This window comes from Phocoena sinus, chromosome 20, assembly GCF_008692025.1.
Source record: "Phocoena sinus isolate mPhoSin1 chromosome 20, mPhoSin1.pri, whole genome shotgun sequence".
Lineage (NCBI taxonomy): Eukaryota > Metazoa > Chordata > Mammalia > Artiodactyla > Phocoenidae > Phocoena > Phocoena sinus.
In genome coordinates, this window is record NC_045782.1 from 17,549,456 (window position 1) to 17,564,182 (window position 14,727).

General features: G+C 38.7%; 1 protein-coding gene across 2 annotated transcripts in view; it reads left to right on the forward strand.

The window, feature by feature from the left end:
* Positions 1–1,696: 1,696 nt before the first annotated feature.
* SUZ12 (SUZ12 polycomb repressive complex 2 subunit) overlaps positions 1,697–14,727 on the forward strand; it is a 40,496-nt gene continuing 27,465 nt past the window's right edge. Inside the window, exons 1-4 of one of the 2 annotated variants that reach the window (XM_032617246.1) lie at positions 2,872–3,376; positions 5,698–5,744; positions 5,829–5,893; positions 10,650–10,718. In XM_032617246.1, the coding sequence (XP_032473137.1) occupies positions 3,103–3,376; positions 5,698–5,744; positions 5,829–5,893; positions 10,650–10,718 (455 nt within the window). In that variant the 5' untranslated portion in view covers positions 2,872–3,102. Of the gene's footprint in view, positions 3,377–5,697; positions 5,745–5,828; positions 5,894–10,649; positions 10,719–14,727 lie in introns of both variants that reach the window. The other variant, XM_032617247.1, reaches the window with a different exon arrangement.

A 14,727-nucleotide genomic window follows, 5' to 3' on the forward strand; every position in this document is an offset into this window, starting at 1 on the left:
CACAATAGGAAGGAGTAAAAATTGATTTTTTTTGGTAAGAGAAGCTAAGTAGTCCTCAGTTTTTAAAACATACTTAACAGTCAACTTGAAGTACTAAAGATAACTTTATTCTGATTGCAAAAGTGCATAGAAATTGAATTTTAAAAACCTGGGTCCAGGGACTTCCCTGGTGGTCCAGGGAAGTGGTTAAGACTCCGTGCTCCCAATGCAGGGGGCACGGATTCGATCCGTGGTCAGGGAACTAAGATCCGGTATGCTGCATGGTGCAGCCAAAACAAAAAACAAAAAACAAAAACCTGGGTCCAACTCACAGCTCTGCCACTAAATGAGCAAATCACTTAACCTCTCTGAGACTATGTTCTCTTCTGTAAAATGAAAATAGTGCCAATTTCGTAGGATCATTATGACAAAGTGAGGTAATATACATAAAAGCATACTCAAAACTATAAAGGTCAAAACGATTGCTCTTCTTCTTTCCTTGCACGTATATTTAGTCCTGTGCTAGGAAATATAAAAAAAATGAACAGTGGCCTTTGCTTTTTAGGAGTTTACCAATTCCAAATATGCATGAAGGCAGAAACAAACAAAACCCTGGAAAGCAATTCAAATTCAGTGGGAGTTAGGGGACTAAACATACACCTGTCTTTGACAGTGAATTGGCATTGAAAGTCTCAAAAACTGTTACCACACCAAACTTAAAAATAACAACACAAAATAAATAAGCTGGCCACAGAAGTGACCAATACTGAGGTGATATACAGACATTTTACCTATAGGACAGAGTCTGATTAAGAATACTGTGATGTAACCAAGAAAACCCCTCAATTAATTCTAATTTGTCCTAGGGTATAAGGATTTTTTTTAGTGCTCTACATACATTCTCCACAAAGGAGAATACAAAAAGGGAGAATTTGTTACTATGCCCCTCCCATAGAATGGATGGGTTTGATTCTCATGACCAGTACTGGTAAGCGACTGTACGTTAAAACCATGTCCGTGCTGAAGCCTAGAATGCTACCATGGCATTCCTAAAGGAAATACCCTTTAAGAACATCCCAACTCCTTTGGCTCCATTTTTCTGTTCATCAAAGATTTATGATAACCTGTGACTCGGTCTTTTTCTTTGACTGTACCTGTATCTCCACCCTCCCTTCACCCCAAAGAAGAACCCTGTATAAATGACGAAGACTGGTAATTCTGCCAGTTACATTTACTGTTGATTAATAAATTAGCATTCTGGTTTATAATTTGATATCTTGTGATTTGCTTAGTGCGCTTTAGTTCTCCAGACCTTGACTGAATTGATGAAACTTCATTTTCTAACCCTGTAAAGCTAAAGATGAGCAGTTTAGCAAGATCTAACACCCCACAAGCCTCTAGGGGTGGCACTAATCAGAGAAGGCTTATTTGACAAATCTAAAGAACAAAGCAAAACCTCTTTTTTTTTTCTTGGTAGGGGGGAATTTTTTTAAAAATATTGAGTACAGAACAGTATAACAAACAAGAGAGCATTCTGAACTTTTTGTCTAAAAATATAGACTGTACTTAAAAATTAGCAACAGGTATACTTAATTTCAGATGTGTTCCTGAAATGCCAAATTTTATACTACAAGGCATCATTTGTAGAGCTCACTTTCTTATGTAGCAAATGCATTGTAAAATCAGCACTTTGGTTATTTAAATAACCATTCCAAAGATGCTTGCTTTGTAAACAGCGTTTTGAAGTGAACTATAAAGGGCTCAAAGCAGGCATTTAAAAAATATTATTGAAAGTATGAAACGGCTCTGTGTTTACAGATTGGAATTTTTGAAGATAATGTTTCATTTTAATGTAACACAAGATTACAGGATTTGATTTGGAAGAACATCCTTAGAGATCATCTTGTCCGACCTGAAATTCAAATCTTGAAGAGTATTAGCTCAACTCCAAACCCGTCCGGGCCTATGCATCTCTCTTTTTAAGCGAGACCGGCTAAAACACCGCATCCCCTCTCCAGTTTTTGAGCGCAGAATGGGCAGGTTCTCAAGATGGGTGTAGGTACTTCTAAGAAATCATCCAGTTTGTCCCTCTGGCCACTCCTGTGGTGTCCGGGAATCAAAAACCTAAGTTTTGCTTCCAACACGTTGAGAAGCAACAACCGCTCTCAGTAACGATCCTGATGCCTCACCGCACCTACAGAAAATCCTTTTCCTCATTTGATAGGACATTCCTGCTCCCTAGAAATCGCTCCCTTTAGTGGAGCCCAGCGGCGTCCGAGAGCAGCAGCCGCAACCCGTTGGCTGCCCCCAGTCCTCTCTAGGGCTCGCTGGGTGGGATTCGGCCAAGGGTGGCTTGAGGCACGTGGTGGCGAGGGGACCGGGGAACAGATCCTCGCCCTGAGAGCCCCTCAGACCAGAAGCGACCCGACCAACCCCCAGGCAGGCCCCTTTCTGTGAAGTTAGAGACTCGATGATCCGGCATGGATCTCAGTTCATTTAACAAGCCCCTCGACCCCCCAGCACCCGCCTCCCCGTTCCTCAGCGGCCCGCCTCTCCTCAGGGGTCCTGTATCCCCCGGGGGCGGCGACTGACGACGCTCATAAGGCGAGAAACGGCTCCCTAAGCCGCTCGCTGGGTCCCTCTCTCCCCACAATGCACCGGGGCCAGCAGGAAGGCCGCTCCGACCCCTAATTTTCCCGCGAATTCAGTTCAAAGAGGCGGCCGGGCCCGCGATCGGCAGCGCGCACGGGCCAACCAAGCCGCGCCTCCGCGAGAAGCGCCTCCGCGTGACTGACGGGGGAATCCGCGGGCCAACAGGCTGGGCGGCCGGGCGGCGCGCGCTCCCGCCGGCCAATCAGAGCGCCGGGCGGGGGAAGTGGGCGGAGCGAGGCCAGGCTAGGGTGAGCGGTCTCCCGAGCGGAGCGGGGCTCTCAGGAGGAGACACTTTTTTTTCCTCCCTCCTTCCCTCCTCTCCTCCTCCCTTCCCTTCCCCTCTCCTCCCCTCTCTCCTCCTTCCCCCCTCGGTCCGCCGGAGCCTGCTGGGGCGAGCGGTTGGTATTGCCGGCGCTTACTCTCCGGGGCCGCCCGGCGGGTAGCTGGCGGGGGGAGGAGGCAGGAACCGCGATGGCGCCTCAGAAGCACGGCGGTGGGGGAGGGGGCGGCTCGGGGCCCAGCGCGGGGTCCGGGGGAGGCGGCTTCGGGGGTTCGGCGGCGGTGGCGGCGGCGACGGCGTCGGGCGGCAAATCCAGCGGCGGGGGCTGTGGAGGCGGCGGCAGTTACTCGGCCTCCTCCTCCTCCTCCGTGGCGGCAGCGGCGGGGGCCGCGGTGTTACCGGTGAAGAAGCCGAAAATGGAGCACGTCCAGGCTGACCACGAGCTTTTCCTCCAGGCCTTTGAGAGTGAGTGTGATGAAGGCTTTGAGGGCAGGAATCCCCACTCTTGCAGCGTTAGGGGGCCGGGACACTCGTGCTGGGACCCCCTTCCTCACCTGTAGTCGGTTTGATTCGGGAGTGGAGGGCGAAATTGAGGGGGCCGTTCCGCCTTCCGGGGTTACGGCTCGAGGGGGCCCGAAGTCTAGGGCCTTTGGGGGAGGTGGACTAGGGGGTCCAGGTGAGGTTCGTGCCTCCCCGAAGATTTACACGCGAGCTGAGGCATGGGGCCCCGCGTTGAGAGCAGGCTGCTTTTTAGGTGGGGAGGTCACAGTTGGACTGTACAGTTGGATCTACCGTCAGATCTCAGGACTAGTTCTTGCTTTCTTTCATGCCTTCCGTACTATAGAAGTACAAGGCTGTCGGTTGTAGGTTTAGAGGAGCAAAATTAAGCCTGTGAAGAGAGGAGTGCAGTAAAATCGACCAAATTGTCATTAGTCTGAAATGCCTTCGCACTAACTTGGTGCGTTAACATGGCACCTTTTGATGCTCTACACCTTTCACATCTTTCCACCCGTTTAATGGGTACGTAAACTGAGACAGGCAGTGTTTAAGCATCTTATTTCTCTCTAGACGATTTCGGAATTCTGCCCGTTTGTAGTTGTCTTAATTTCGGGACATTTTCTGATGTCAGTTTCTGTTTTTAAGGTTTGTTTGGAGGGCAAAGCCACGACTTAATTTGGGAAGGGGGGCAAGGTGTCTGGAAAGAAACAATAGAATATATAAGAAATGTCATGACTATGAGTAATCTGAACTGTTCTTTAATGAATATTACATCCTGATTGTTTTCCTCTTTGCCTTTGTATGGATGTTGTAATTTGGATGACCTTTAATAGCTAGATATTTTACAGAGACTTGAATAAACTCAGCTCTACCACTCAATGTCTTTATTTACAATTTTTTTGTGGCATATGTTAAGGGCATGGTATCAGCTGTTCTTGGAAAGATGTATTACGTTGTTTAATACCCTTCTTTCATTCTCTCTCATTAGTGCTTCATGAAATTCTAATTGGAATTTAATACAAGGAATTTCGGTCTTTATTGAAATTAGTATTGAACCTGCTTGAGAAAGATTCACATTATTCTAGCGTTTGCTCAATATACTTTCAGAAATCTGGAGAGGCTTTCAGTTGGAAATATGGTGGAGAACTAAAGCACAGTGATGACAGTAAACATACATGTTTGCAGCCTTTCTAAAACATCTCATCTCCTTTTAGTTTATTTGAAACTAAACTAACTGAAGATTAAGTGGAAATTTAAAAAATTCTTTCTAAATGTTGTGAGAAGACAAATCCTGCAAGAAAGTTTTAGCTGTTTTGCTTTTTTGATGAGTCTACTTTAGAGAGATGAACTGTCATTAAGAGTTAGATATGGTCACAAAACAACTTGATTCTTCTCTAATATTGATCTTAGTTTCTGAGAAGTTTATATGCTTTGATGTATTTACTAATATAGTTAGTCATATTAGGTCATTTTTATACTGCTTTATTTAAAGAAACATAATACTAACAGGTCATTAATGTAACTGGTATTATGGTACTTGTATATAAAATATTTTCTATCTGTAACCTAAGTCCTTTATAACAAGATTTTAACTAAACAGCATTAAAAACACTTTGGGAATCTGTTACTTTAAAAATGTGTGTTGAGGTAGTATTTACATACTGAGGTAATATTTACACTGAGCAAAATAGAAACTTGAACTATAACTAGCAATATTCATCGAAAATTTTAGCTAACTTATGTCTTGGATTTCACTTTGATTATATCTGTATTAGGACATCTATCGCGGTAACGGTTTTATTCCATTTCGGCTGACTACTGTACAGACTTTTGAAAAGACCAGTTAAAAAGTGAACATTTTATTTTGTTATTTGGCTTCAATAAAGAGTTCTTTTACTGAATCCAACTACCTCATTTTAGCTACCTTTTAGAAGTAGATAGGTTATAAATAGTTTAAATTAACTAAGTTAAATGAATGTAACTACTTCTTTTCAGTTCTGCATACAGACTGGTTTAAAAATAGCTGCCTTAGAAATGCAAGGTTTAAGAACTAGATTGTAGAGAAACTTTAAAGTAAATGTAGATGCATTTTGTGAATGTATGCTATATATTGCATGTCTTTTGATCTAATTGTGCATACTTATTTTCTTGATGTAAATATTCACTACATAGTTTCACTAATAGGTTATTGGTTTATATTGGTTATAATATGGGCTGGGTTGGTATTTTCTTAACAACTTAAGTATGAGTAAATTTAGATAACTTTGGATTTTGTTTCTGTTACCTAGAACCAACGCAGATCTATAGGTTTCTTCGAACGCGAAATCTTATAGCGGTAAGTAATCAACAAAATTTACTGATACTATTTTTTTCCTAGAATTTCACCTATTTAATTTTAATATTTTAACTTTTTTTATAGCCAATATTTTTGCATAGAACTCTTACTTACATGTCTCATCGAAACTCCAGAACAAACATCAAAAGGTACATTTTATGAATCTTATTTCAAGTTGTTCAAACCATGTTAAAATTTGGTTTTAAAGTATGATTTCTAATGAAAGATTAAATATGAAAACTGAGGTGAAAGAGTGAATTGGTTGCAAAGTGATTTTTAATAGTATCATTTTTGTAAATCCCAGTTGATTGCCAGTTTTTTCCTAACAAATGATTTGGTAGTGGAGTAAATGAAGTGATTTTACTGACTAATTTTTTTACTCTGTGCTAATAGTTATTTTCAAGTTTGGTAGAAGTTGAGGATTTAAATATTTACTAAAGGGCTCATGGGAATTATCTTTGATACATAAATTTAACAGTTAATGTCTGAATATTTCTTATATGTTCTAACAATAAAGAATTCACTTCTATGATGATAGGTTCAGAAAGTCTCATTTTATATCTTTGGTGGTTGTCTTATTAAAAGGGAAATACTTTTGAAGTCAGTAGGAGGAATGTCTTTAAAAACTTCTTAATCTTAATCACCTAGTCTTAAAGTGGAATCTGAAGGTGTCAGAGAGCTTGTTTTTGCTTTGTAACATTTAACCATATATAATTATAGAATGGTAGTTTCTTGTTCTGCACCCATGATTATTTACTGAGCATATCAAGTGAAGAACTTTAAAGGAGAGAACCTCTACTAAGCATTTGGTATTGTTATAGTCTTGACTTCATAAAACCATTAAGCTTTTCAATAAACTTTGAAACTAAACTCCTTTGGAGACTCCTACTGGTTATTAAATAAGCACCGCGTTTTTTACAGCGAGACATAGTTTAGCTTTGTAGATATATCTAGATGTATTTTTGAAGGATTGAAATGTTACAACTATTTGTCATCTGGTAATCTTTCTGAATAGAGAGAGCGAGCGAGCGCATTGCATTTAACGGGTGAAACCTGCCAGGTGCCTAAATAACTAGGAAGAAGGTGATGGATTAGGCAGCAGAATTATGTCAGCTCTTTACCTGTCTGCTGTATGCCAGGATTCAGGAAACTTTTTCTCTAAAGGACCAGATAGTAAATATTTTAGGCTTTGTGGTCCAGGAAACGGAATTGAGGATATTAGGTAGTATGTAGGTACTTATACAAAAAGAGAAAATGAATATCAACAAAATTTTTTTTTTTTTTTTTTTTTTTTTTTTTATGCGTTACGCGGGCCTCTCACTGTTGTGGCCTCTCCCGTTGCGGAGGACAGGCTCCGGACGCGCAGGCTCAGCGGCCATGGCTTATGGGCCCAGCCGCTCCGCGGCATGTGGGATCTTCCCGGACCGGGGCACGAACCCGTGTCCCCTGCATCGGCAGGCGGACTCTCAACCACTGCGCCACCAGGGAAGCCCCAACAAAATTTTTTATTGATGAAATTCAAAACATAATAATTGAGTGCAGTGTTTTCTTTTTTTTTTTCCTTTTTTTTTTTTTTTTTTTTTTTTTGGTGGTGGTGGGGGGTGATTGCTGCGCAGCTTTTGGGATCTTAGTCCCCTGACCAGGGATTGAACCTCGGCCCTGGCAGTGAGAGCGCCAAGTCCTAACCACTGGAGCCAGGGAGTACAGTGTTTTGTAATATGTGCCTGCTAGTGAGAAATGTGGGATTCTTTTATTTTTTCGGGGTGGGGTGGGAGGGATAACATTTAGCTTAATTGGGATTTAGAGTTAGTATTCTCTGTTATCAAATCACTTGCAAATGTTTTATCTGTAAAAACCATTCTTAGCTCATGGGCTGTGCAGAAACAGACAGCAGCCTGGATTTGGCCGATGGTCCATAATTTGCAGGCCCTTGATTTACTCTATAAAACTAGGAGAATTTGATTAAGTAGTAAACTTTTTCTTTTAGTATTTTTAATATGAAAGATCAGTTACCATCTAGAGGGCTTCCCTGGCAGTCCAGTGGTTAAGACTGCTTCCACTGCAGGGGGCGCAGGTTCAATCCCTGGTCAGGGAACTCAGATCCTACATGCTGAGGTGCGGCCAAAAAAAAATTTTTTTAAGTACTTCAGTTATCATCTAGAATGCTGCCTGGTTTTTTTTTTTTTTTTTTTGCGGTACGCGGACCTCTCACTGTTGTGGCTCTCCCGTCGCGGAGCACAGGCTCCAGACGTGCAGGCTCAGCGGCCATGGCTCACTGGCCCAGCTGCTCCGCGGCATGTGGGATCATCCCAGACTGGGGCACGAACCTGTGTCCCCTGCATTGGCAGGCGGACTCAACCACTGCGCCACCAGGGAAGCCCCCGCTTTTAATTTTAAAGTGATAAAGTGTTTTCAGAATAAATTTGAGTTTAATCCGTAAGTGGATTAAAAAATATACATCATATTTGTTTATTAGACTATTTGACTGCCTCATTGTGGGATACATTTCTGTTGTCTGCTAATGAGTGGAGACAATTTTAAAAGCATGGCAGTAGAAATGAACTTTCTTAATTTAGTACCCCTTAGGTAAAAAACTGTCCTTTGGGACAGTTTCGAAGCAGTTTGCCAGCCAAGAAACATATACATTCCATTTAGTTTACTTCCGTGTAAAAATGCGTTAGGAATCACTTAATTCTTTTGTTGTATGCCTGGCGTATATAAGACAATAAGACTGATTTTTAACAAATTATGCTACAACTTAATATCTTCAAATGAGCGCTGTCCTTTTCAAAGTACTTGGTGAATTTGGAAGGTGATGAATTCAGCCCAGTGATAGTAGTCTTTGTTCCGAATGTTTTTGGAACTGCTTTTACAGAATTGCTTTTAGTACAATACCTTTGCTCAGAATGTTTTTGGAACTCCTTTTGTACTGTTACACAATAACATAATATTCATTGTTGGAGTACACTTACCACTCCTTTTGAAGTTGTATAAGCAGGTGTAACATTAAATCTGATATATTTGTTAAACTTGCCTTTTACTTTAGTTGCACTTCATAGAGGTATTCACATTCTGTAGGCTGACACTACACTGGCACAGTGGAAATACTGGTGAGGACAGCAGCATCTTTTATTGAATCCATTTTAGTAGGTTTTATGTAAGCTGTTTCTGAATCCTCCCCAAAAAATTTCTTGAATTTTAAGAATATTCTCCTTTATGATGACCTTTTGATAACTATTTCCCTTGTTAAATCTGAGCTACAGTAGCAGTACCTTTCTAAAGAAACAAATACTTGGTGTTGGGAGGTGGGGCTGCTTTTATGTAGTTGCCTATACAGTTTGTTTTTCCTAAGGAATGCTGGGTTACCTGGATGATCTATTCAAATGGTTGTTAATATTCAGTTTTCCTATGTACAACTCCATAAAGTTGGAAGAGGTGAACCTTGTGACCTACAGTCTTAACTTTTCTTCCTACAGACAGGGTTTCTTCTTAATCGTTACACAAAGATAAACATATTATTCTAAAAAGTTTTCAGTAACTTTACAACCCTCCTCAGTAGTACATTTCAGTATTTATACTGAAAAGTTCTTTGTAACTAGCCTAAAAGAATCCTACATTTTTCTTCTTTCTTCTCTCTTATCTATGGAGATTGAAAATGTATTGCCTGCCATCCTTCATAAAGAACTCCTTACTATGCTTTATTGGGTGAGACTTTGATATTGAGGTTTTCAGTAACTCTAAAGGTAAAGAGAGAAGCTTTTTTATAAAAAAAGATCTTTTGTTAATGGAGGCTATTTATTCACCTGAAATATAGATCGTATCAATTCTGCTCTTCCTATCAGTGTTTTACTACAATATATTTACATTAACATTTCTCTACTGATAATTTTTATTATAGTAGTTGAGTACAATAGCTGTTTTTGAGGAATGAGCATATTAGTAATTTCTAATATCTGAATTCAAATTTTACAAGAATACATGAATCTTTCCAAGTTCTAAATTTGAAGAAAATATATGAATATAAATAGAAATATTTGTTTCCAGTTAACATATATGGGTCTAGTCTTTCAGCTTCTAGAAAATGTATATAGTAGAGCACCTTAAGAACTAAGATGAGGCTTGTTTTAGAATCCATTCATTCTTAAATTGCTTGCTGGGTGTGTGGTTATTCTTAATATAAGCTTCTATTTTATTGGAAATTACTTTTTTCTCTTAAAGTTGTTAAGTTAAAAGCTGATAATTTTGTTATGATTTGATGGGTATGTCCTTTAAACTTCAAATTTTTTTCATGATGGTGACAACCATCTCTTTAAAATGACATACTTTAGCCATTGCTGCTAATCTTCGAGTGTGTTTTACTAACTTCATATTTGTTTTATGGAATATCCATATTTGTCAGGTTACTTAATGGAAATATGAGTGTTTCAAAATATACATAATTTGCATTTGTTTGGCTCAGTCCAACAAATGCTTGAACACCTACCAAGTATAAGGCAATATGCCAAGCACTATGTGGCTTTCCTTGAAGAAAACAAATCTCTGCCCTTCAGGAGCTAATAATCTAGTAGAAATAAAATATTTATGCAAGTTTCACATTTAGGAGACTAAATGTCAAAATAAATGTAAACCAAGTGCCATAGGTAGGGAAAAACCACTCTGTTTTGGGAATAATTACAAAAGGTTTCGTGGAAAAGTTAGCATTTGAGATGGGACTTGAAGGCTTGTTTGCTGTATTACAACATACACTGTCTCGATAGTATTCATTGTTACGGCTAACCATCCCATAATTTATCTTATTATAAATAAAATCAGATCTCCAACTTGCCTATTATAGTGACAATAAAGTATAATCTGTTTGTTTTTCCCAGTTGAGAAGTGATTATTTTGTTTATCTGTTTCTTCCAGGAAAACATTTAAAGTTGATGATATGTTATCAAAAGTAGAGAAAATGAAAGGAGAGCAAGAATCTCATAGGTAAGATAACCTATAAGTTTACATTAAGTGACATACTTGAGGAAAGAGGAAAAAGTACAGTGATCATTTTCCTAGTGATCACCTCAATATTGTAAGGAGTTAGAATGAACCTTAGATGTCAGTTGGTCCAAACTCATACACAAATCAGGGATTACTTCTTCTGTAGCATCCCTGGCAGAGAATCAGTTCTTAAGCTTCATCTTGAATCTCTCTAATGCTGGGAACTCACTGTTTTCTAAGGCAGTTCTGTTCATTATTGTTTTTCTATACTACCAATTTCTTGCATTCTGAATCAAAGTTTCTGTAACTTCTGTAGTTAGTATTAATCCTACTACCTCATCTAAAGAATGATGGAGACTCATTTTTTTATGGAATACTCAATGTATACACTAGGTGCTGTGCCAGGTGCTTCACAACATCACATCTCTTTTAAGTAATCATCTACAATTCTGAGAGAGGCTCTCTCCTTTTTTTTCCCATCTTGTCCTTGCTCTTATTTACATCTTTCAGGCAAAATATTCTTAACTTTAGTTTATATTTGAAATATGTTTATCACATAATAGTTTCAGAAACCTGGCCCTTTGGATGGAATCTTATTGTCTGTTTTCACATGTGTTACCCAGAACTAATCCCCAAATGTTCTGACTAGTCTAATATCTGCCTAGGCTACACAGTATGCTTCCAATCCTCGACAGTATGCTTCTACTTATTCTTTCATATGTAAACTAAAGAAAGTTGAATATTATTCTAAAGAGAAACAGGGACTTGGGTGGTATTTGTTTATTCATTGACTACTTTTACGAAGAATGTAGAACTAAAAATACTAGATTAAAAAAATGGAATTGGGAAAATTGCCACATGGATTTTTCTTTTTCTCTTGAAGTTTTAAATCATATCTTACCAATTTAGATAGGATGTACACTGACTTAATGATGCTTCATTTATACTTTCTCATTTTTGTGACTAGTATATCATTTTTCAATTGCTTTTATTTTAAGTTCGCCTTTTCAATTAGGTTATTTTGTTACTGGAATTTTTTTATTGCATTTAAAAATTTTTATATCAGTATTTGCAGTCTTGTAGAACTGAAGTGTAATTTATATTTCCATATCTAGGCAATCTTGATTTGTAAATAAACTTTGATAGTCCATTCCCAAATCTTTACCTAATCTATTATTGCCCAAGGAATACCTTACAATACAGGTTTATAAAGACTGAGAATACTCCCAGCGCATGCCCTCTCTATTCTTTGCTTGAATTTCTATTCCAGATCGTTGGCTGTTCACCTACCCTGGACAGAGCTTTTGGGATCCTCAGGGCCTTTTTAACTTAAAGTATAAAGCTGTAGTCAGCCTGACCTGACATCCTCACTTCTTTTCTCCTAAACACCTTAATAGTTTGCCCTCCAGGTCTTTCAGGGCTCATGTGAGAAGGAAGAATGAACCAAGAAGAAGAAAACTTGACCCTTTTCTTCATCTTCCCCATTAGGGTTCCACCTTCATCACTGCTAAACCTTACTACTATCTCATTGTGACACTGGCTTTGATAAATATTACAGAACTTCCTTTATAGTATGTGTTGTGAGGAAGATAGATTATACTGGTCAGTTCTCTCTGAATAATCACTCACCCAATAATTATATTTCTTTTGACCCAATGGGTTCAATAGCTAGGCCAGTACTATAACAGGGGTATTGTTAACCAACTCACAGAAACATCAGAGGGTTGCATAGAATTCCTGCTTGTAATTTTGAAAAACAACTTTTTCATTCTTTAGGATCTAGCTGGGACCAGTAAGTTGGTCATTTCAACACCCAAGATCTTTTTTTTTTTTTGAAACAGACCTAACTCTGTTGGAGCTGACCATGCTTATTTAATACCCAGTGAGGCACTTTAGGCCCAGGAGGTACTGAGATACTGTACTAGGTGCTTCAACCACCCCCTCCGGCCCCCATCTTTATGAATGTCTCATTGTTGCTCCCTGAGTCACTAAAGTTAATTGAGAAATTGCTTCATTTTAAGTTTACCCCCAAGGCCCTATATTATTAAATTTCTTCAGTGTATTTCTCATCTCAGATTAGGCATAATTGGTTTAGTAGACCAGTAGGTCTACTAAACTTACCACATAGGATTGTAAGAAGTTCTCTAGACACCAGTATATAATGCCAGCATTTTAAAACTTCACACGTAAAATCTATGGGCAAATTCTCTGAGAGAACAAAATAAACCTTTGTTGTTCCATGTCGTTAATTAGTAGACATTAAAATCTTTAATCATATACAAAAAGGTATTTCCATCTATATTTTTATTCTTTACCATCTCAAACATAGAGATCTTGTTCAGTTTAATTGGATCCTGGGTCTGTTCAGTAGCTACTATCTGGATATCTTCCACTGGAACTCATGTTCTTTTAGTACTTCCACAGTTTTAATGTCTCCACTCTCAAACCCAATGTATTTCATTCTCAAAAGTTCCAGGAGAATATCAAGATACCCCAAATTTCTGTAGTACTACAGCCCAAAGCTTAGAACAGTCAAATGCCTGACCTGTTTATGGCAGTTGTAGTGACTTACAAACAAAACCAAATTCCTGGCATTGTCTGTGCAAAATAAAGTTGGTGTCCCAGGATCTTTTTTGTGTTTTAAACTCTAGATCTATATTTGTCTTACTTGTCGCAGATAATGGTAGAAATTTATTAGGGGAAGGAGCTGATAGAAAAAAGAAACATGGGACATTTCATGGTTTTCACTTCTTTAAGGTATCCATTTGTGACAGTAGACCAGAATTGGATTTGTAACCTTAAAACTCAACCATAACACCCACCAACTATGAAGATTGTTTCTTTTCTTGAACAGTGGCTTCTGAAAACTCCACAGCAATTAGCAAATTTTAGAAATTCATAGTGTTTACACTATTTGACCAGGTTTTTCACATAGTCTAGTGACCAGACCTCTAGTCTCCAGGTTTTTCCTAATCTCTCCTTGCTCTTTTGGTGTGGTTATGTATATTTAAAATATCTTTATTTTCTTTTTAGAATTTCTGATATAATGCCTTATATTCTATCTTCTCCATCTCTTGTTTCTGGCATGCCAATATATTATGGGTTTTGAATTTATTTGGAGTTTTGACCAAGCACCATGGTTTATTGGTATAAATCTCTGGTCTTTCTGTAGTTCTCTGTTCTAGCAGGATCCCAGGGGGTCTCTTGGGCTATTTATCCTACCAATTTTGGAATTCTCTAGTCATATCTCTTCTAAGTGCATCTCCACTGACTGAAAGGTATCATGAAAAGATTCCCAAATTGGAATTGCTTCCAAAAGTATTTCCTGTGGTCAAATTAGAAGCATTTCCACTTAATCATTTTCTGTTCCTGGTCCACTGTTAGTAGCTGGAGAAATCCCCTCCAAAGGTAACTGAACTAGAACATCTACTAGATATATTTTCAAACCTATGTTTTTAGTAGGTTGATAAGGTAAAGTACCTTTCATCACTTTTTGTTGTTGTTATTACAACCTAAACTTTTGAATTAGTAATCTTCCTTTTATCATCTTTTTGTACTGTAACAAAGTCTGGGATTTTTTTCTGGGATTCCCATTTCCTTAGTGTACCATGTCCCAGACACTATACTAAGTCTTAGGGGATATAATGATGAGCAAAACAGATGAAGACCTTGCCTGTGTGGAACTTAACGGCATTTAGGAGAAAAAGACATAATTGTATAATAAATATAATTATAAAATAAGTGCTGGGAAAGAAAAGTACACATAGGGAAACTATGGGTGTATAAAGCAGGAGAATCAGCTCTTGTTTGAGAGTTGGATTTGGGAATAGTGATGTTCAGTGAGGGCTTCCCTGAAGAAATGAGCTTAAATTTGAAACATGAATATAGGAGTAAAATGGGGATAGAGGGTGAGCAAATAGGTGATTCTCGATAAAGGGAATATTATACATAACCTCATTTGAGGCCAGAGTCGCTGACTAGACAGAGTAGGGAGAGTGACATTTGATGA